Source organism: Dipodomys ordii, unplaced genomic scaffold, assembly GCF_000151885.1.
Source record: "Dipodomys ordii isolate 6190 unplaced genomic scaffold, Dord_2.0 Scaffold26, whole genome shotgun sequence".
Lineage (NCBI taxonomy): Eukaryota > Metazoa > Chordata > Mammalia > Rodentia > Heteromyidae > Dipodomys > Dipodomys ordii.
In genome coordinates, this window is record NW_012267242.1 from 15,226,720 (window position 1) to 15,248,564 (window position 21,845).

General features: G+C 52.0%; 3 protein-coding genes across 6 annotated transcripts in view; 1 reads left to right on the top strand and 2 right to left on the bottom strand.

Moving 5' to 3' along the window:
* Positions 1-980, bottom strand: part of LOC105984763 (mucin-1-like) — a 5,892-nt gene extending 4,912 nt beyond the window's left edge. Inside the window, exons 1-2 of the mRNA XM_013015034.1 lie at positions 876-980; positions 77-397 (exon numbers count right to left, since the gene is read on the bottom strand). Of these exons, the coding sequence (XP_012870488.1) occupies positions 77-397; positions 876-933 (379 nt within the window). The 5' untranslated portion in view covers positions 934-980. The remainder of the gene's footprint in view (positions 1-76; positions 398-875) is intronic.
* A 2,375-nt stretch (positions 981-3,355) lies between these two features.
* Positions 3,356-12,393, bottom strand: Thbs3 (thrombospondin 3). The gene is made up of 22 exons (XM_013015040.1): positions 12,193-12,393; positions 11,446-11,702; positions 11,231-11,333; positions 10,147-10,173; positions 9,889-9,971; positions 9,761-9,812; positions 9,492-9,640; positions 9,127-9,267; positions 8,869-8,946; positions 8,398-8,550; positions 7,846-7,956; positions 7,652-7,759; positions 7,202-7,361; positions 6,762-6,880; positions 6,571-6,623; positions 6,108-6,301; positions 5,746-5,924; positions 5,560-5,608; positions 5,155-5,351; positions 4,690-4,862; positions 3,752-3,891; positions 3,356-3,665 (listed from the first exon to the last, which is right to left on the bottom strand). The coding sequence occupies exons 1-22, from the start codon at positions 12,362-12,364 to the stop codon at positions 3,607-3,609; spliced, it is 2,757 nt and encodes a 918-aa protein (XP_012870494.1). The 5' UTR covers positions 12,365-12,393; the 3' UTR covers positions 3,356-3,606.
* A 2,732-nt stretch (positions 12,394-15,125) lies between these two features.
* On the top strand, positions 15,126-21,634 carry Mtx1 (metaxin 1). Of its 4 annotated transcripts, XM_013015291.1 has the most exons (8): positions 15,126-15,410; positions 17,689-17,758; positions 17,889-17,968; positions 19,958-20,050; positions 20,204-20,386; positions 20,512-20,588; positions 21,050-21,204; positions 21,295-21,634. In XM_013015291.1, the coding sequence occupies exons 1-8, from the start codon at positions 15,279-15,281 to the stop codon at positions 21,507-21,509; spliced, it is 1,005 nt and encodes a 334-aa protein (XP_012870745.1). In that variant the 5' UTR covers positions 15,126-15,278; the 3' UTR covers positions 21,510-21,634. The 4 variants fall into 4 exon arrangements, with proteins under 4 accessions (XP_012870745.1, XP_012870741.1, XP_012870742.1 ...); XM_013015287.1 differs by having other exon boundaries at positions 15,181-15,410; positions 19,958-20,386; XM_013015288.1 differs by having other exon boundaries at positions 15,181-15,410; positions 21,050-21,634.
* The last annotated feature ends 211 nt before the right edge of the window (positions 21,635-21,845 follow it).

The following is a 21,845-nucleotide window of genomic DNA, read 5'->3' on the forward strand; positions in this document are numbered from 1 at the left end:
CCTGATGTAGCATTTGTGGTTGGAGTTGGGGTGCTATCCTGGACTGATGCAGAGCTGGTGGATGGAACTGAGGTACCAGTATGGACTGATGCAGCACTGGTGGTTGGAGTTGGGGTGCCATTATGGACTGATGTAGCGCTGGTGGTTGGAATTGGGGTGCCACCATGGACTGATGCAGAGCTGGTAGTTGGAGTTGAGGTGCTGGTGTGGACAGTGGTGGTGGCAGAGTCTGATGTAGCACTGGTCGTTGGAGTTGAGTTGCCAGTATGGACTGATGCAGAGCTGGTGGTTGGTGTTGGGGTGCCAGTATGGACTGATGCAGAGCTGGTGGTTGGCGTTGGGGTGCTAGGATTGGCTGTAGTGGATGAAGTTCCTAAGACGACACCTTCCTTGTGACCTGGAAGGGCAACAGAGCCTGAAGCAGGGCTGAGGGTGGGGAGTAAACTGGGAATCACATATATAGCCTTTCTCTCAATAGGATTGGACACTTGGTTGCATTGGACAGTCGAAGTCTGTTTTTCTGTTCTAATTGAGGCCAGAAGTTACAAGAACTATTGGGCTGGAGTGTACATCAGAGTAAGCAGGCAGCCCCTGAGTCTCCCCTCCCAACAGGCCACCTCCCCCTCTTCCGGCTCTCCTGTGCTCCTGGAAAGCCCATTCTCACTACTAAGACATGCCTCTCCTGACTCCCTTTCCTCTAGACTCCTGCTTGAGCAGAGGCCGCTTCTTCTCAGCCTGGACTTAGCCTCTCCAGACTGGGCCATCCTGTCTGAAATTTCTGACTCTTGTGCTGCCATCTGCCAGTAACGAAAACTCACAGAAAGGCCAGGAAGACCACAAGAGCAGGGCAGTCCCTCCCAACCCATGCACCTCACCTGTGGAAAGCACTAGTAGCAGGAGCAGGAGGAAAGGGGCCTGGATGGCCCCAGCCATGATGGTGGCGGACTGGTGGGGAGGGGGCAGAGCAGATTCAAGCAGGCGCCGAGAATGAGGTAGAGCTGGGCTGGCGCTTGCTGCTTTATACCGGTCTCCCCCCCTTCCCGCCCTAGGCACAGCAGGAGCAGGTGACAGGTGACAAAACTCCACCCACTCCCCCCTTCTGTACCTCCTACCTTTTCCTCCTCCTCCCCAACCATTCTCGGGTAGGGTACTTGGGCTCCAATCACTCAACCTTATGACAACCTGTTTGTTTTCCAACTGACCTCCCCCTTTCACCAACCACTCCCTGGCTCTGTGCTGGGGGGGGGGCAGTCTGGGCCCCCTGGTTACAGGTTTAGTCACAGGGCAACCACTAAGGTCAGGAAAGGGAGCAGAAAGCAGGTTGGACAGTAGCCAAGAAGCCCACCACTACACACACAACCCACCTCCCTCCACTTCCCTACTTTCCTCCAGCCCTACTTTTGGAGGGGGGAAGAAATAAGAAGGCTTCATAATGAGTGGACTAGGCTCTAGTTTTGGGCTCCCTCTCTCCCCCATCCCCCACTTCCTGGAATAGCCCCACCCTTCTTACCGCTCCCCACCTCGTGTTCCACGTGTGTTTCTACCCTGAAACCCACATCCCCGCCCTGGCTGGACTTCCCAGAAGCCTGAGTTCCTTCCTTAGCTTTCTCTTTGAGAAGTGGGGGGGGGGGAATTTCCACTTAAAGGACGAAACCTAGGCTCCGAGGAACCCTAAGGTCCTTCGCAACCCTTCACCTCAGTGGCAGCCAGCCGGCACCGCGGACTCGAAGTTCCTGCCCTCTAGTGGTCACCACGAGTCTTGAGGGACCGACCCTCAAGAGTCGAGGGGGCTGCCTCCGAGTGGAGTGGAGAGGGGGAGGGGGGGTTGAGCAGCATAGCCCAAGTGGGGTCAAAGATCCAGGGGAAGCTAGACCCTGGTGAGAAGAACAATGGCCGGGGACGGAGCAGGAGGAACGCAGAGTACAGTGGCGGGGCTGGGAACGGTAGGTGGGAGCCTCCAGAGCTTCAGGTGGTGTCTGCAGGAAATGGCTCTAAGTGGGTGGGGTCCCGAGGAATGTGGAAGGGGCCTGGAGGTATGTGGGAGGGGACACTGGAATGTGGGAGGAGGGGGGAAGTTGGATATTTAGGAAGCCCTGAGTAGGTTGGACTGCCAAACAAGTTTTAGGGGGTACAGAACTTTCAGAAAGTAGTATTTGGGACAGGTATACATGTAGTGGGAGGGCAAAGTCGTATGTAGATGTTGGTAATGAGTGAGAAACGAGAGGTCTTTTGAAGGGCTGAAATACTACGGGGCCCCGGCCTTTGGGACCACAGCCCCCCGGAGTTGAAGATCTCAGGCGAGATTCTGCGCTGCTGGGCTGTGGTCTAAGCCGAAGCAGTGACGACTGTACTGGAAAAACGATTCTCAGCTCTGACGATACAGATTGGAAAGCATTTTTTTTTTTTAAGATTTCAGGGCGGCGTGGGAATGGGGGAGGGCGGGGAAGCCTGATCTTGAGACGCGGGCACTAGTGCCGTCCCGTCCGACCTCCAAGGAGCTGTTTTGTGCCGCGGTGGGTGCCCGAGGCGGGCTCCGGACCCGGGCAGGGGGGCGGGGTTGCGGTGCGTAAGCGCGCCGAGGCCCGCGGGCTGGAGGCGGGGAAGGCTCCCCATCCGCGGGCGGGCGGGCGGGAGAAAGTACAAGTATCTAAGTGGGCGGTCCCAAACCTCAACCACCGGAGTTGCCAGGCAACTGCCATTCAGTTCCGTTGCTGGGACACGCGTCACCATAGCGACCGCTCCGTGCCGCTCAGTCTGAGTATTTAAAGAGCAAGCGCGCGCAACTCCCAAGCGTCGGGAAGCGGCCTTCGAGGGTGTCACGGTCTCTTCTTCTCCGACCCCCCCCCCTTACCATCCCTTTCACCTTTTGGAGCGCCAAGGCTTTGGCCGGCCTTTAAGATGAAGCCAACTCCTTAACGCGCCCTGGTCCTTGGGTTCCCCCCCGCCCCCGGGCGGGCGGGAGGGACGGGACGCGGTGCAGTGTTGTTCTTTCCCCCGCCAATATTGCACTCGTCCCGGCCTCCGGCCCTCTCGGCCCCCCGGCCTCCCCTCATCCCGAATGGGGCAGCCCTCCCGCCTTCCTGGTTTTCGATCCTGGCTAAGATAGACTGGAGTGTCGACGCTGTCACCGTGAGTAAGTGGGGCTGGAAGGACTTTAGTCATCATCCGACCAGTACCCCATCCTTCGCTTAACCCTATCTGGCACTTTTCTCTCCTCCTCCCCAAACTCACACAAACTTTTCCCTAGATTTCTTACAACCTACCAGCCTTTCTCTCTTACCCCCTCAACTTCTTTCTGTTCCCCACCATATCCTGGGGAGGGGGGGAAATCCCTAAAATAAGCAATTGCACTGGCTTAGAAAACAACTGGAACTTTATGGCAGTGGGGCTGTTATCTCTCCTGGGGTTAGTACCTGAGTAATACCCCTTGAAAATTTCCCAACCACTGAACTATGTGGTCACTACCCCTCTGGGGCTGAACTTCTGATGGGTGCCAGAGGAGGGTCTATTTGGCTGAGGGGCTATAGTTTAGATCCCAGGGTCTCCACAATGGACCCCAAGGCCAAAGGGTCTCAAATCAGAATTCTGAATCCGGTGGCCACCTCCTCACACCCTTCCCTGTAGTAGCTGCCTCCGGAATGGCTCAAAGTCCTCAGGCACTGTATCTGAAGAAAGGGAAAAAGGAAGGTCAGAGGATGTGGCTTTCCCAGGACTTGAGACAGGTCAGGTTGATCTTGGTTTGGAGCCTCACCATTGCATCGGTACTGGAGATTGGACCATATGATGTTTTCTTGGGAGAAGCAGAACACACCAAGACGTCCTCCTCGCATGGATGTGTCTATGATTACCCCAGAATCCGCCACTAGCTGGGGACCCTCATAGAGCTTCACCCTGTGCAGGATGAGGGGCATCCATTGGTGTCCTTTCCTCTGGCTTGTTCATCCCCAGCCCCCACCCCCTTGAGCTCACCCCTCCTGAGAGAAGGGAGGGGAGGAAGGAAAGGGGAGGGAAAGGGGGTGCTTTTTCTCAGGCCAGGGGCCCCTAGCTCTTTGTCCAGCCCCTTTTGCATCTCAAAGCACCAGCCACATTCCAAGCGAGGATTGGGTTGCCATGACGATGAGCACAATGGGCTGGGGGGTGAAGTCACCCGCTTCCCAGGCTCTAGTCCACCCCCCTTTATCCCCTGCCCAGGCGCCCCACAGTCCAGGGCACCTTAAAGAAGAATCAGCCCAGACCCTTGGACCCTGGGCTCTTAGCCATGGAAAGTCCAGGCTTGAGGGAGATCAGTTTCCCTTCCCTCCATTAGTCACCGTCATTAACTAGGGAGCATACTTGTCAAAGGGAAATGCAAACTTATGGACAAAATGCTGAACTGTGAGATCTGGGCCTCTGTTTGCTCTTCTGTAAATGATCCCTTCCAGGTCAGAAGCTGATGGAACTGGTTCTGTCCGGGATGCACCACTTAAGCTGCTCCACAGATTCCCAGAAAATGGGAAAAGGCATCTAGCTTACCCAATGCCCTTGTTTCACAGAGGGCATGTCTGTAGTGAGAGGGAGATGGAAGGAAGTAGCTGTAGTCCCCACTAAAGAATTATGTCGAGGTGAGGTCACTGTTGAGCCCTAGCTACTGAGGGAAGGAAAGGACTGAGCCTGGGGCCCCACCCTGTAGGGCCCAACTCCTCTCCTCACCGAATGTAACCAACTTGGGGCCGATGCAGCAGCTGCCAGCGATAGGAGGTCTTGTCACGCCAGCCCACATTTCGTGGATCAGTCCACAGAAGTCGGACCTGATCAGGGGTGTGGCCAGTATGCCACAAGGCATTCCTGAGATGCTCACCTGGGCCAGTCACTGATGTCACAGCCTGAGGATCATTGGCAAAGACAGTAATCAACCACATGATCAGAAGAAGGGAAAAAAAAGTTTGGTAAGTGCCAGTAATCAACCACATGATCAGAAGAAGGGAAAAAAAGTTTGGTAAGTGCCGGTGGAAATAGAAGTCAGGGTGGTCAGAATTCTCCAGAGTCCCACAAAGCAGGCATCCAGACAAGGCCTTTGGGTAAAAGAGTTCCCAGTCAGACAGTGGGGGAGGTTCTGAGGTTGGACTGGAAGAGAGAGCTTTGGGGAAGGTTGGGGAAACTGGGCAGCTGGGGTACCTTGAGTTGCAGGCCAGGCTGAGCAACAGCCCGGAAAGGTGTGGCCTGCCAGTAGGTCTGCTCTGTCTGCTTCCACATGACCACATAGAAGCGTCCACTGTCCTGGTAACTGAAGAGAAAGCCTGCGTAGTCATCGTCAGTGACTGTGTTTACATGGAAGGTGCCTTCAAAGTCCACACCATTGAAGGCTGTATATCCTAGGTTGGGGATGAGAGAAAAGTTAGGGGCAGCAAAGATACTGGTGGTCCACTGTGGGGTGGGGAGTTGGGAAGGATGCCAGCTATATTTATGGCTAGCTTACTTCACTGCCTTTTCTCTCATTTTTGCCTATCTTCTCCATCCTCCCTGACCCTCTTTTATCCCTTCCATTTGGGAATTATATTGAACTAGGTATCCCTTACATACCGACTGCCAGGCCAGGGTCACTGTTCATGGTCTGAACAATTTCCATGCCCTAGGGGTTGAATAAAGAAAAAAAAAAACAAAAGCCCTGATCCAACTACCTGATTCCCACCACTACCACCACCACCTCTGGACCTCATCTAGTGATGTGGTCTTGAGTGTACCTGCCCAGCCCACATCCCTGAGTACCTGATTGAGTACAACCCAGTTTGGGTCAATCTGAGCATCACCTTCAGGATCCAGGACGACAGTCTGATAGGCGCGAAAGTCTGTGAGGGTTACCTCTGCACTTTCAGGACACACATCCAGAGGATCAACTACTGCATCATTGTCAAAGTCATCTTCACATACATCACCAACACCATTACCTGGGTGGAGTAAGACTAGGTGTTCATGAAGTCCCTGGTCAATACCCACTGGCCAACATTGTTATCTCTTAGATTTTGCATTTCTAACTTTTCCCTACCTTTCCTTGAGCCCCCATAGGACCTGCTGCCTCTCCTTGAACAAAGTTTGTACCAGTCAAACCCCCTCTGATGCTTCAGCCTTACCATCTGAGTCCTTCTGATTGGGATTGGGTACCAGACGACAGTTATCAGGACCAGGTGGTACATAATCTGGGATGCCATCATTGTCATCATCCCCATCACACTCATCTCCAAGTCCGTCATTGTCTGAGTCTAACTGGGAGCTGTTTGGCAGCTGTGGGCAGTTGTCCTTAGTGTCCTGATGTCCATCCCCATCGCTGTTCAGAAGAATAAATAACAAATAAAGGCTCTAAAGGTACCCCCACCTCTACCTATCTTCTGTGTAAGAGTTTCTTTGGGGTATCCTGCCCTCCACCCAACCAGGTCCCTGCAGACAGAGGTGGTAAGGGTACAGTAGTAGGAATAGGGGATAGACTCTGAGAATAACTTCCTGCTCAATAGTTGTACATCATAGAGGCAACTGAGAATGTACTAGAGGAAAGTAAAATATTTCCTGAAGCCTTGCAATTCTTGGCCAGGACTCTACCTGTCTTCATTAGTGTCACACACATCACCCACCAGGTCGCTGTCTGCATCTGTCTGAGAGAGTGGGGCCTGATCTCACCATCTCTTGATAACTCCAAAGAAGGTGACCCCTTTCCCATCCAGAGGGCTGGGGATTCATCCACCTTTTCACCCACCCTTCTCCCTCTCCCTGCCCTTGCCATTCCTCTGTACCTGGGTAGGATTGCTCATTTCAGGGCAGCTGTCACAAGCATCTCCCACTCCATCCTCATCCCTATCTGTCTGGAGTGGGTTGGGTACTTTAGGACAATTGTCCAGTCCATTAGGGATGCCTAGAAGACAAAAAAAAAAAAAAAAGCACAAAGTTGTCAGTAGAACATGTCCATCATTTCTAGGTTGGTGAGCTTTGTCTTCTTACACAGAGAACAACTGCTCAGAAAATCTGCCTGTGCCTTGTTTGATCCTTTAGCCTCACCCCCAACGCCTATTCCCTATTTCATATTTCCATCAACTGCTGCAGCAGGTAATTACCACCACATCCAGGCCAACTCCCATAAGCATATTTCCTTAGTTCTTCCCAGCCTCCCTGCCTCACTATTACCTGTCCAAATTTCACAAGTCTCCCAGCCACCCCCCTTAACCCCAGCCTGCACCATCCCCATCCACGTCGTTGTCACAGGCATCTCCTTCTCCATTGCCATCTGTGTCCTTCTGGTCATTGTTGGGAACATTGGGGCAGTTGTCACAGGCATCACCAAATGAATCTGTATCTGAGTTCTGCTGGTCCTTGTTAGGAAATAATCGGCAGTTGTCCTGGGTCAAAGGGGTAAGAGGTAAGGGGTCAATGGTCTCCCAAACTCTCCTTGTCTAAGATAACTATCCTGTAATAGTTGGGATAACTAAACTGGTACAGTTCCACCCACCCGGCCTCTATGTAGTTTGTCTTATCGTAGGAGCCATGTTTAGGCTTCCCTAGTGTAGAGTCCTGTGGCCCTTCCAGAAAATCACCAAGGGCTAAGATGACATAGGATTATGAGATGCAACGAGAGACATAGCATGAAGAGAGCAAAGGAGCTAGAAGGGGCGTATGGTCTGGAAGCCACCTCAACATTCTTGATCCCGTCCCCATCAGCATCATCATCACATTGGTCCCCCACACCGTCATTATCAGCATCTTCCTGCCCAGAGTTTGGTGTCAAAAGGCAGTTGTCCTGAAGTTCAGAGGAAGGAAAGAGATAAGTTCTGGCCTAAGCCAGTCTGGGGTTCCCCACCTCATCTGGACCCTGGCCCCCAGCACCTGCTTGCAGTGTTTGTTGTTATCCATGCAGGGAAGCGCCTGGTCTGGGTAGCCATCGATGTCCGTATCAGGTCCACACACATTCCCATTCCCTGCCCAGCCCACATTACACTGGGACAGCATAGAAAGTAGTAGTTAGTTTGAGCTGGCACCCCTTCACTCCACTCTTGTTCCTGCTCCAGAAACTATTCTCTCTACTACCATTTCCCTTTATGACTGCCCTTGGCCCAATCTCTAAACAACTTCACTAGCCTTATCCATTCCTACAGAGGTGTGTGTGTGTGTGTGTGTGTGTGTGTCCATGTCTGTGTGAACTAGGGTCTAGGTACTAGGCATTAGCTCTAAGCTTTTTGGCTCAAGGCTAGTGCTCTACCATTTGAGCCATGGCTCCATTTCTGTTTTGGGAGGTAGCTAATTAGAGATGTGAGTCTCACAGACTTTCCTGCCCTGGGCTGGGAAGTGGTCAGTCTCCTGAGTAGCTAGGATTACAGGCATGAGCCACTAGCACTCAGCCAGATTTACTCCTTTTTTGCAAATCCCAAGCTAGCTTACCTGGCAAGACACTGCACCGTTGCGTTCAAAGAGACAGTGGGCATGGACATGGCAGGGGCTGTGGGTTGGGCTGTGGCAGGTCCTTGCTGGGAGGCATCCCTGGCTCTGGTTGCCCAGGAAACCCAGGCGGCAAGGACCACATTTGAAAGACCCCTAAAAGTGGAGAAGTAGAATCAGCAAGGTGATGAGCAGGTGGTTAGGAGCAAGCAGCTCCGTGGAAAGCAGCATCTCCTTCAGGTTCTCAGGACAACCATCTCAGGTAGATGAGAGCCCCATTTAAAAAAAAAAAAATAATAATGAAGCTATGGCTCCAAAAAGGTTACTTAAAGGTCACAGCTAATAAGAGGCTAAACCTACAATTCTCAGCCAGGTCCATGTGAACACCTAGTGTGAGTTGTGCCCTAGGAAAGAAGGACAGCAGGAAATTACCCATTCCCACCTCCCCGGACATATGCAGGGTGCTCAGCTCACCACAGTGTTGGTACAGATGGAATTTGGGTCACAGCCACCATTATTACCATCATTACATTCATCAATGTCATTGCAGACCTGAAAGAGCAGAGTTTGAGTGGAACTAGACCTATGGTGGATCTCACAGATAAAAAAGAAGGCAGTGAATCCTATCTGTACACTTGGATATACCCAGACTCAGCTCATAAAGTCTTTATCATCGCATTTATCAAGTGTTCGACAAAGCCAAGATCCCTTGCCCATACAATCCAATCTGACCTGTTTGCTGGCCCGGGCATAGTCGATGCCCACACCAGACACCTGGGTGCCCTTGTATCCTCGAGGACAGGCCTCACAGTGGAAGCCAGGCATGGTGTTGATACAGCTGGAGCCAGGGAAACAGGGATCAGCATGAGCACACTGTGGACCAGAACAAGAAGAAAGATCAACACTGGGAAACTGATCCTACCTAAGCCTCCCTCCTTCCTGCCACTCCCCTAGTTCTTTCCTCGTGAAGCCCTCTATCTCCCTTCTGTCTTCTTTGCTGGTCTTTGACCTCTTCTAAATCCCAGGTTCCTCTGCTCCTGATCAGTATTTACCTTATCCCACATTAACACTCCCTTGTGGATTGTGCCCTCTCCCACCTCATTGATGTCATCGCAGTGAGTGCCGTTGCCCTGCAGGCCAGGGGGACAGGGCCCACAGCGATATCCTGGGTACTCGTATACTTCCATGCAGTCCACACCTCGAAAGCAGGGGTTGGGGCTGCAGTGGGAACGCTGCTCATGGAAACCTGGAAGGTGGACATAACCACCCAGGAGTCACCATTCATATCTGGGAAGGAGAGGCCAAAGCCTTGGGGGTGGGGAGCACAGAAGTGGTGTGTGGAGCCCTCCCCTACTCTCCCACTCACCGCACACCTGACACTCCATGATAGTGTTTCGGATGAGGGACATTTCCTTCACCTGGAGGATGGGTAGCACTCAGCTCTCAGCATCTGCCAGCCCACCCCAGAAATACCCTTGGCTTGCCCACTCAAACCTGATCTCGAATATCATCCCGCAGCTCCACAAGGATCTGGTTGAAGATGGTGAGTTGGGTGACCAGTGCCTTGGTCTGTTCCCCTGTTAGCAGATATGGAGAAGTTTAGAACTGGAACATCACCCTTGGCCTACCTGGGCAATAAGCATGTTCATGCCTGAAGAAGATGCCCATATCTGACTGAAGAGGAATTAGCTGCTAAAGCCTAGGTAGGGCCTCCTCCCCATTCTCACCCCTTCCACCTCATGATCAACTTACCTAGAATGGACTGCAGTGCATTTGCCACTAGAGAGAAGAAAATATGGTCAGGAGATAGGCTGGTGAGGAGGGGGAAGGGAGAGAGGGGCATTGCTGGAATATCAATAAAGTATTGCAAAATAGGAAAGCAAAAGTGACAGGCAAGCAAGGCCAGTTTTAGCATTTTTATTCTTTGAAGATGTTAAGGTTGGAACCCAGGGCCTCAAACAGCTAAGCAAGTACTTTACCACTGGCCACATCACCAACTAGCACCAGCTCTTTATAGCATAGGAAGTTAAGCTCCAAATTCTTGTTCCCAGGCACAGTAGTCACAGGAGACCAAATAAAAGTACCCAAAGCAGGGCCAGGGCCCCAGTATTCCATTTCCTCCCCGACTCCTAAGCTTCTATGATGAGAGCACTTCTCTGAAATATCTGGGAGATATGAATGTTTACTCAGGTTAGAGCCTTCAAGCGTCCCTATCAGAAAGATCAGACAGGCAGGCTCAGCGCCAGTGGTTTACACCTGTAATCCTAGCTACTGAGGAGGAGGAGATCTGAGGATCACAATTCAAAGCCAGCCTGGGCTTTGAGATTCTTATCTCCCATTAACTACCAAAAAGTCAGAAGTGGAGATACAGCTCAAATAGTATAAAGCTATAGGTATAGCTCAAATGGAATGGAAAAAGCTAAGAAGCAATGCCACGGTCCTGAGTTCAAGACCCCGTATTAGCGCGCGCACGCACACACACACACACACACACACACACACACAGACCAGGCAGACAGCCAAGGGAAGCTATAAAAGATGTGAAACTAGCACCTCAGGCAAGACCCTTGTCCCTGAAATGTCCTCAACAGTTATAATCCTCTCAATTTATCTTAATTTTTTTTCTACCTACTCTAGTAAATTGGGTGACCTGAATTGGGAGATTTTTGACTCACAATGCTTAGAGTCAGGGGTGAAAGATTTGGTACAACAAGTCAGAAGCCCTAGGAATGGGCAAGCCAGAAAAGTAGGCGTTAAGGAGTTTTAAGATCAAAAGGAATAGAAGTCACCAAAGATCACAATGGTCTCTGTCATCTCACAGGAATTACTGTGTTACCTGCACTGTGGATTGACTCATCACCTTGGAATGGGCACTCACTCAGGGCTCCTACCCGAGCCATTGACCCGCCCAGAATAATTTTCATCGATTCCACAAAGCCCTGTGGAAGTAAGTGAAGCCCACAGCAAGTAAGGTGGGAGGGTCTACCACTTCCTTCCCAAGACTGGTAACAACTGTTTCAACAATACTTAGAGGACCCTCCCCCTGCTCACCTGCATCCTCAGATAAGCCTTCTGTCCTGTCCTAATCTCGAGCCCACTGACCTCCGCTGGAGGAATGGGGGCCAGTGCTGGAAGGCCTGCATATTGGTCACCCAGTTTGCAGTCCACATAGAGTTGCAAGCCAGGGCTGGGTCGGGATGGTCCTCGAAGCCGCAGGAGAGCCGTGTGTGTGCGCCCATCAGCCAGGCCTGCTTGCTGTAGGTTCACTGCATGGACCTTGCCATCCTCCCGCTGGTACCGCACCAGTACTGCCCAGGAGCGGAGGTCAGTATGGGCCCTATCTTCCATCCCCCATGGTCCCAGTTAAGCCCTGGATCAACTCTTTCAGAAACCTATCTCTAGGAATACCATCCCTAATTTGGCTCCGTATTTCTCCTCCTTGTACATAGTAAGTATAAATGTTTTCCAATTTGGTTTAGAGACTATGATTTTAAGTCTTTGGTGCACCAGATCACCCTATCCTTTCCTAAACTGGCCATTGAACTGTCCCAGTAATGCGACAGTATCACTGCTGGGACAGAGATGTCTCACCTCCCCCTCTGAGCATCCTCAAGTACAACCTCCCATCCCTACCTCCTAAACACCCTATACCAGGTGCCCCCTTGTGCCTGGAAAAACCTGATCAGACCATGGTCCTTAATGGAACGTAAGGAAAATTAGAAGGCACTTGGGAGTTGGGGATGAGGGTCAATGCTTAAGGGGACCACCAGTGCATGAAAGGAGATGCCCACCAGTCACCTTTGTTAATCTTGCCCACAACAGAGGCCTCCAGCCATCGAGTGTTGTCTTGGCGAGAATAGAGGCCAAAGAGGACACCACCTTGCTTGGGGGGCAGGCGGAAGGTAGACAAGAGGTAGATGTCCCCAGCAGTGAGTAAAGCTGTCCGGATCTTCTCAGCCACAGCTACCATCTGCCGGGACTCACCCACAGTCAGCAGGTCAATGACTGGCCAGGCATGGGTTATCAAGAACAGAAAAGAGAATCAGTGCTATGACCTGCCCTCTCCCCAGAGCTCTTAAGGGTGGAGCATCCCTAATCTGGACTCCCACCCCTACCCTAGTCCTCTCTCACCATCAGGCAAAATTCAATTCTTTTTCTTATCAGAGCTGAAATGTAGTGGTTTATAGTGGTTATTCCTTTCTCTCATTATGTACTATCTCCACAACTTTGCAGGCCAGAGGCTCCAGAAATACAGAAAAATTACAAAATTACCCATGAATTTGAGATGTCCCCACCAGATGGCGCAAGGGAGACACTATCCTGATTGATCAGACCCAGGAGTGGCACCTGGTGCCCACAGCACAGAACTGGTTTCACTGCTGGGTTTGGCTCATTCCCCACCACAGTGCCCCTCCTTCTATCCTGGGGGCTTATTTGAATAAGACCAGCTGCCCACTGAGGTCTCTGACCCTCCCACCATCTGGCTTTTCCCTCCGGGAATGTAGGACCCAGCTTCTCTGCTTGCTGTGTCCCAGCCAATCTGTGGTTTCCCTTCTAGCCAGTAAAGAATCTTTGCCTGTGTCATCTGCTCCAGCTACCTCTCCCACACCCATGGGCCTATCCTACCACCAGACCTCCGGGAGAGGCCAGTACTTTCACTCTCCACCCCCAAACTGTCTTTTGGCAGCCAGGAGCCAGGGGGAAAAGGGGGACAAAGTCCAGGATCCATGATGCACCCACCTTCAAGCTGCCCTCCTAGACTGTGGAGGCTCTGACACCAACCCAGCCAGGCAGTCCTAGCATCCAGGTCCTGAGTCCTCTACCCTGACTTCATGTTTGATTTTGACCAGTTCACACATGTCCACCTCTCTGGTGCCCACTCCTCCCACCAGGCCATAATTTCACTAACTCTAAGTAGTGTAACTGTTTTCTCCAGCTCAATTTCAAGACTCTAACTCTCTCTCCTGTCCCATGTGTTTCCTGCTACCTGGTCTAGGGGTTAAAGTGGATAGAGTCAGGCTTACCCTGCAGGTCCTGACTGGCAGATGCAAAAGAGCAAAGGAGGAGAAGAGCCAGGGCCCCCCGAAGTTCCAGCGCCTCCATGCCGCTCAGCCGGCTCACTACCCCTGGCAAGCAGGCTGCTGGGAGGGGAAAAGGCTAGGCGGAGAGCAGGAGCAGGGGGGCGGAGGGACAGAGGGGGGAGATGAAGGAGGGGTAGCAGGCGGAGGGGGGGGGAGGAGGGAGGGGGGCTGAAACAAAGAGCTGCCAATCACCCTAGAGGCATCACCAGCTGTGGGAACCAGGAGCACTGAGAAAGAGTCTTGGGGGCCTCCTGCTCCTCCCTAATGGTCCTCTCTCCCAGGTGCGTCCCTTCTCTCCAGTCATCCTGTTGTTGGGGGCCTCATCATACAGCACTACCAAATAAATGCTACTGCTTTCTGGAAGCCGCAATTGGCAAAGGCAGGAACCCCTGGCATGGATAGTGCCAGACAGTGGGCATTATTCCACTGCTGGCAGAAAAGAATGCCAAAGGAGTGGCTGAAACTAGCTTGCTTTGGTGCTTGGAGGATGTTGGATTCTCACATCCTCAAAGCGGACCAAGTGCTCTTTCTTAGGGGTCTTGGGGAGGGTTCCTGATATGTGCCTGTTCTTCCATTTTCCCTCATTCCCAGAAAAACTCAGGAGCCTGGAAGTGTCGGTGGGAACTGGTCAGTGAGGCTCAAGCAAAGAAACCGAGAAAGAGGAAAAGGACATCAGAAACTTGAGCAGAAAACCAGGGGACTAGGAGTAAACTGGGAAAAAGTGTGGGCAGTGGCGGACAGGCTAGGACCCGGATGCAGCGGAGGGGCGCCCGAGTTCCCGTTACTAAGGCAACACCCTGCGAGCCCCACGTCCCCTTCCCCCACCCAGGCCCCAGCCGGCCTCACTCTGGCCGTCGCCACCGCCCCTGTTTTGTTTCCATGGCGACGGGCGGTGCGGGGCCGCTCCAAACATAACGCGCTGTGGAAAACATGCGGCCCGGGGGACCCCCCCGTAGCCCCGAATTGGGGTCGAGCACTGAAAGGTCTCGGGGAGGGCCAGGCCACGTACAGTTTGACAACTGTCAACAGATCCGGACCAGGAACATACGACCCTCATCTCCTAGACCCTCCGAGCCTTCAGCGGGTCGGGGCTTCTGTAGACCGAGGCGTTGTGATTCTCCCAGGCGAGACTGGCCGCCTACCCTCCCCCGCTGCGAAGGCCGCCATTGGTTGAGCCTTCGGCCGCTATCCCCCGAAAGCCGCGGCCCCGCCTCGCGAGGTCCCACTCCCCCAGTCGGGAGAAGCCACGCCTCTCCGGTGGAGAGAAGCCGGGCCTTCCCCGCAGAGAGAAGCCACGCCTCTCCGTGTGAGAGAAGACAAGCCTTCCCTGCAGAGAGAAGCCACGCCTCTCCGTGTGAGAAAAGCCACGCCTCTCCGGTGGAGAGAAGCCACGCCTCTCCGGTGGAGAGAAGCCACGCCCCTCCGCGTGAGAGAAGCCACGCCCCTCCATGTGAGAGAAGCCATGCCTCCCCTGTCGAGAAAAGCCGCGCCTCCCCGGTCGAGAGAAGTCGCACCGCCCACGCTGAGAGAAGCCACGCCTCCTCATCCGAGAGAAGCCGCGCCTCCCCATTCGAGAGAGGTCGCACCGCCCCCTCCGAGAGAAGCCACGCCTCCGCAGCCGAAAGAAGCCGAGTCTACCCTGCAGAGAGAGGCCACGTCTCTCCATCCGAAAGAAGTCGCGCCTCCCCAACCGAGAGAGGCCACGCCTCCCCGACCCAGAAAAGTCGCGGCTCCACAGCGGTCCCACCATGTCCCCCACAACAACAAGCCAGAGGGCCAGTGGAGGGGGGCGTGTCCTTGCGAATGAAGGCTTTGGCGCAGAAGGAAGTGCTTCCGGTACAGAGGGCGTACAAGATGGCGGCGCCCATGGAGCTGTTCTGCTGGTCTGGGGGCTGGGGGCTGCCGTCAGTGGACCTGGACAGCCTGACCGTTCTGGTGAGGGTAACCCAGGCGCTCTTTGCTGTGCCCTAGAGGACTGGGGTGGGGCTCGAGCTAGTCAAGCGTTCGAACTTTGCTGGCGCCACAGCACAGGCTCTTTGGGGAAAACTGAGGCAATCCAAAAGCGTGGCCAGACCGATGTGGGCTGAATACCCTATCGTAGTTTCCTAGATTGCAGGTACCAGTGACAGTAGGCTTGATCGGGAATCCAGGAGATAGGCTGAAGTCCTTGCTTTCCCATGGCTGTGTGACCTTGGGACCATCCCTTCTGTGGGGTTTCAGGGATTTTAGGCTTGGCAGTCCTGGTTTCTCAGCGATCCACACTCTTCTTCCCACTAAACAGCGTTTACTGAGCCTATTTGTTGGAGCAAACGGCCCTCAGCCAGACTGTAGAAAGAGCACTGACATCAGACAGATTTGTTTCACTTTGTTCCTTCACTCTCTCTAGTTGTAAAAGCATGTATAGGGCATCTTACAAAATACCAAATATTGCCATGCTAAAATGAGTAAGACTTTGTCCCTCCACTCAAGTTGTGTCAGTAAAGAGAACATGGTCATTATTTCCAAGAAGAGGGTTCGGAAAAGCTTCCAAAGATAGGTGTTCAACAAGTAGATAAATAGGAGACAAGATGGAGGGGAGCGGTTTTTCATAGCTGATATCTAATAAGGGACATATCCATAATCTGTTTCTTTTTTTCTTTTCTTTTCCTTTGGTGTCAGACCTGGGGGCTTGAACTCAGGGCCTGGGCACTGTCCCTGGAGCTTTTGTGCTCAAGACTAGCACCTCACCATGTGAGCCACAGCTCAATTTCCAGCTGTTAGTGCTTAATTGGAGATGAGTCTCGTGGACTTTTACAGCAAAGGCTGGCTTTGAACCACAATCCTCAGATCTCAGCCTGCTGAATGTGAACCACCTGCACTGTGGCTTCAACATTCTTGTTTTTACCTATTTGTAAAATGGAAGTGGTTTTTTGTTGTTGTTGTTTTGTTTTTGTAAGTGTTGGGGTTTGAACTCAGGGCCTAGGCACTGTCCCTGAGCTTCTTTTGCTCAGGGCTAGCACTCTGTCACCTGAGCCACAACACCACTTCCAGTCTTTTCTGTTTATGTGGTGCTGCAGAATTGAACCCAGGGCTGCATGCATGCTAGACAAGCACTCTACCACTAAGCCACATTCCCAACCCAATGGAACTGTTTTTGCATGTGTGCCAGTACTGAGGTTTGAACTCAGGGTTTTGCAATCTGAGTTAACTTTTCACTTGGGCTAGCTCACTCTACCACTTGAGCCGCACCTTTTTTTTTTCAGTAGTGGGGCCTCAACTCTGGGCCTGGGTGCTGTCCCTCAGCTCTTCAGCTTAAGGCTAGCCCTCTAGCTCTTGAACCACAGCGACACTTCTGGCTTTTTCTGCTTATGTGGTGCTAAGGAATCGAACCCAGGGCCTCATTCATGCAAGGCAAGCACTCTACCACTGAGCCACCTTCCCAGCTCCATTTCTGGCTTTTTATTTGCTAATTGGAAGTAAGAGTCTCTGGGATTTGTCTAGGCTGTTTTCAGACTGTGGTCTTTAGGTCTCAGCCTTCTGAATAGCTAGTGTTATAGCATAAGCCAGCAGCATTGGCTGATTTTTTTTTTTTTTTTTGTCTGTCGTGGGGCTTGAACTCTGGGCCTGGGCGCTGTCCCTCAGCATTTCAGCTCAAGGCGAGTGCTCTACCACTTGAGCTACAGCGCCACTTCCGGTTTTCTGGTGGTTTACTGGAGATAGGAGTCTCAAGGTCTCTCCTGCCCGGGCTGACTCCTGCCCAGGCTGGCTTTGAACCGCGATCCTCAGATCTCAGCCTCCTGAGTAGCTAGGATTACAGGGGTGAGCCACCAGCACCCGGCTTCCCCCCCCCCCGGGCTTTTTTTTTTTCTTATACAAAGCACAGGGCATAAAGCCGGGTGTCGGTGGCTCACGCCTGTAATCCTAGCTACTCAGGAGACTGAGATCTGAGGATCATGGTTCAAAGCTAGCCCAGGCTGGACAGTCTACCAGACTCTTATCTCCAATAAACCACTAGAAAATGGGAAGTGGTGTTGTGGCTCAAGTGATAGAGCACTAGCTTTGAGCTAAGAGCTGAGGGACGGCGCCCAAGCCCAGAGTAAAAGCCCTATGACCAACAACAGCAACAAAAAAAGCACAGATCATATCACATAAGATATTCAGTAAATATTACTCTTAATCTTTCCTCTGTGGAACCATGCCTTAGCCTCTCTACCTTCTGCTTCCTTCTCTGCAGACCTATACCAGATTTACTGGTGCTCCACTCAAGGTACACAAGATTACCAACCCTTGGCGGAGCCCTTCAGGTATCCAGTGTCCATGGGTGGGGTAAGGGAGTGTGCAAGGGGAGGAGCAGGAAATAGGAAGGAATGTGGCACAAATATGTATGAATAGTCAAACTAGGATCTGGTAGACATACTTCTTTGTCAATGTCAGGAACTCTGCCTGCCCTTCGGACAAGTCAAGGAGAGGTCATCTCAGCACCACAAAAGATCATCACTCACCTTCGAAAAGAGGTACAAGACTTGGGGAAGGTGGGGTTTCAGTGAAAGAAATCCAGTCAATTCAGTGCAACTCATGTTTATTAAGCACCTAACTTATACCAAGCTAGACACAGGTGGCCCAGAGCACCAAGTAGCACAAATTCTGATGGGGAAGACACATAATGTCACTATATTGTAGTAAAGCATTTGGCCAGAAATTAAGCTCAAGGCACTATGGAAATATGCAGAGACATAGTGCCGTCTGTATAGTTGACAGGCAAGGAGTCTTAAACTGGTCACAGGTGGAAGAAGAAAAAAAGAGAAGATAGCAATTGATTCTAATGAGATGCTCAAAGATGGGATTGGACAGGGACTTTGAAGGGCCTTTTCTCTGTTTTCAGGGACCAGGTTGGGGTGAATATGGGGCTCAGGATGCACAAGGCTTAGAGCCAGGTTAGGGAATTTGAAAGAACATTACAAGAAGAGTACTGAGACCTAGGGTCCTCTCACTCTTCCTACTCCCCTCACTACCTTCCCAAACTATTGGATTTAGCCATCATGCTTTAAAAGTTCTTCTAATCTGTGGTGTGATTCCAAGAGGGAACACATTGTCCAAAATGGGCTCCTCTTCTTCATTTAAAGGCTTGGGAAGCTAGGGAATTAATGTGGGTTATAGAAGCCTTTACAATACATATAAAAGCCAAAGTTCCTGACAGGGCCTGGACCATTACCTTGATTCCTCATGTATAAAGGTTTTTTTTCTCATTTCCAAAATGTTTTCCCCTACATTATTTACTAATAGAGCCTATTAAGAGATGAAGATGATTATTAGTGCCGGAGCCTGCCAGCAACGAAAGGGAATCCTGAATTGGGGGCGAGGACGGGAAAAATAAAGACATAAGATAAAGGGTGGGGTTGGGAGGTCTGCAGCTCAAGACTGCAGCACCGTTTATTTTTAACTTTCCCTAATATATACTATTAGAAGTCAAGAGGTAACGTAAGGTTACAATAGTCCAGAAAAGCAAGGAAAATTTCAGTAAAAACAGAGTGCAGTAAAAACAAGACAAGGTCAACTGGTAGGAAGTAAAACAAACTGCAGACATAGCAAAGCAATCCCGGGCACCTGGTGTTTTTAAGTAAGCCAGTTCCTTGTACGTGCCTTCAAGTGAGCACCAGGGTCAAGATGATCTTTAAACTTTACTGTCGGCTCCCAACATATTAGTTTCTTATGCTACAGAGGGAAAACTGAGGTTCAGTGAGTTTTAAGAATTGTACTTAAGCTAGAGGCATGACTTAAGTGGTAGAGCACTTGCATATCAAGCATGAAGTTCAACCCCAAGTACCACCAAAGGGGGGAGGATATGGGGGGGGTGTGTGTTCAAGAGATTACACAGCGATAAAGGCTGTTCAGGGTGTGGAAGGATATGTGTTGAGGAACAGACTGAAGCTGGGAAAGATAGAGCAGGATGAGACTGATATGGGTGGAACTTAGGTTTAGTGGTGGCACCTAGGCTATGGAATGAAACAGAAGAAATAGCCAAGAGCTGGGCCATGAGGGAACAAGCTGGGGAGATGGAGCGGGTGAGTTCACTGGGTCCAAGCAATATGAGGATGGTGTCCCTTAGTTCCTTAGGCATGGGCTGAGGCTCAACCTGCAGCTGAGCTCTGCCGTTAGCTTTGTGGTGTCTAGATTGGGACGTTACTGTTAGAAAGTTGCTGTCAGCAGGCTTGCTGCCAGCTTTCCGTGGAAACTCTGGGAGCTGCTCCTAGTTTGTGGCCAGGCTTTCCTTCCTCCCCCCACCTCAATGGGCATAGGACCTTGACGGCCAGCAGACTCCAAGGCCCAGGCTGTCAGCCAACAGTAACAGGCTGTGCTGGCTGGGCCAAGGTAAGGGGGCCTCAGCGGGCAAAGCTCTTTGTTCTGCCTCTGCTACACAGAGCGGCTAATGAGGCTACCTTCCCTACCAGGGAAGTGCCCCTTCAGTCCTCCCAGCATCAGTTTCATGAATATTTCTTTCACAGAAGTATAATGCTGATTATGATCTATCAGCTCGGCAAGGAGCTGACACCTTGGCTTTCATGTCTCTACTAGAGGAAAAACTGCTCCCGGTGTTGGTAAGTATGTATAGACCTCCCAGTGTTCACAGCCTGCAGGGAAGGGTCAGGCTGATATACCCCCACAGAGCACTGTGGGGGTCAGAAGCCTATTCTGTGTCAGGCAGGTACACTAGTTCAGACATCCCCTTCCTTCCTGCCTACCCAATCCAGATACATACTTTTTGGATAGACACCAAGAACTACGTAGAAGTGACCCGGAAGTGGTATGCAGAGGCTATGCCCTTTCCCCTCAACTTCTTTCTACCTGGCCGCATGCAGCGGCAATATATGGAGCGGCTGCAGCTGACGAATGGGAAGCCCAGTCCTGAGAATGAGGAAGAAGTGGAGAAGGAGGTAGCTTTGGGACAGGGGCTGCTATATGAGATGAACCCCAAGGTTGATGGCCAGAAATGGGAGTGCCCAGGTGGGGAGGTGACACTCTTCCCACAGCCACATGCCTACCTGTTCCTTCCTTATAGCTGTACCAAGAGGCTCGGGAATGCCTAACCCTTCTCTCTCAGCGCCTGGGCTCTCAGAAGTTCTTCTTTGGAGATGCGTGAGTCTGACTCCTGGGGTGTTAATGGGTGGTTGGAAGACTACGGGTTCACAAGTAGCTGCTGGGGCACAGGCTGGGGCTGAAAGGTAGGCTCAAGCTCTAGACAAGAAGTCCTTAGGACAGACACTGGCTGTAATGACAATGGGGCTGTGTGTGGGGCCAGAGCCTCCTTGGTGGTACAGGAGGATGGGGTGGGAGGATCGCCAGGTACAGGAGGGGCCTGCAGGGTGTGGGGCACTCAATGTGCCCTTTATGCAGCTCTAGGATAGAGCCCCATTCAGGGCCTGGCTGGCGCCACCTAGAGAACCCTTCTCATACCAGACCAGGAACTGTGTGTCCTGTCCCTCCACTGGTGGCCCCATGCTGCCCAGAGCCTCCCCACATCCCTAGACTGGTATTTCTTCCAGCTCCATCTTGACCCCTCTGCCCACCTGTCCTCTATCCTACCTTTTTCTCTCCAGCCCTGCATCCTTGGATGCCTTTGTCTTTAGCCACCTGGCACTGCTACTGCAGGTAAAGATGCCCACTGGGAAACTGCAGATACACCTTCGGGGGTTGCAAAACCTCTGTGTCTACTGTTCCCACATTCTTAGCCTCTACTTTTCCTGGGATGGAGGTAAGGAGCAGATGGAGGGGGCAGTCTTGGGAAGAATGCCTGGGATCCAGGGACTAGCTCCCTGCCCACTTTCCTTTTCTTGTTCCTCAGCTGCAGTGCCACCTCCACGTCAGACACCAGCAGCCCCAGATACTGAAGAGGAGCCAAACCGGCGCCGGAACCAGATCCTGTCTGTGTTAGCAGGGCTGGTAGCCATGATGGGCTATGCCTTGCTCAGTGGAATCATCTCTATCCAGAGGGCAGCCCCTCCTCATACCCCAGGCACCCGGGCCCTGGACATGGTTGAGGAGGATGAAGAGGAATGATTTGTCCTCATGCTCTTAGGACTGGTTTTTCAATTGTGCATTCCATAGGTCTCTCTGGCTCCCCATTGTTGAGACAGCCAGAAATGGGTACTCCCCACCCCTAGAATAAAGCCGCTCGCACTGACTGGGATCAAACCTTTTCTCCTTAAATGTGCTGCCATTGTCTCAGCTTGTGCTTTAGCTGGGGCCCTGGGTGCTTGAGCCTACCCACTGGCACTAGGCTTCTGAAATTGCTTTAGCTTTGATGCTGACATTGCTCCTGCATGGGCCCAGTCTCCATCTCCAGGAAAGACAAACAATCCCCAGTTTTGGGTTCAGCCTTCCCAGTCTCCTCTG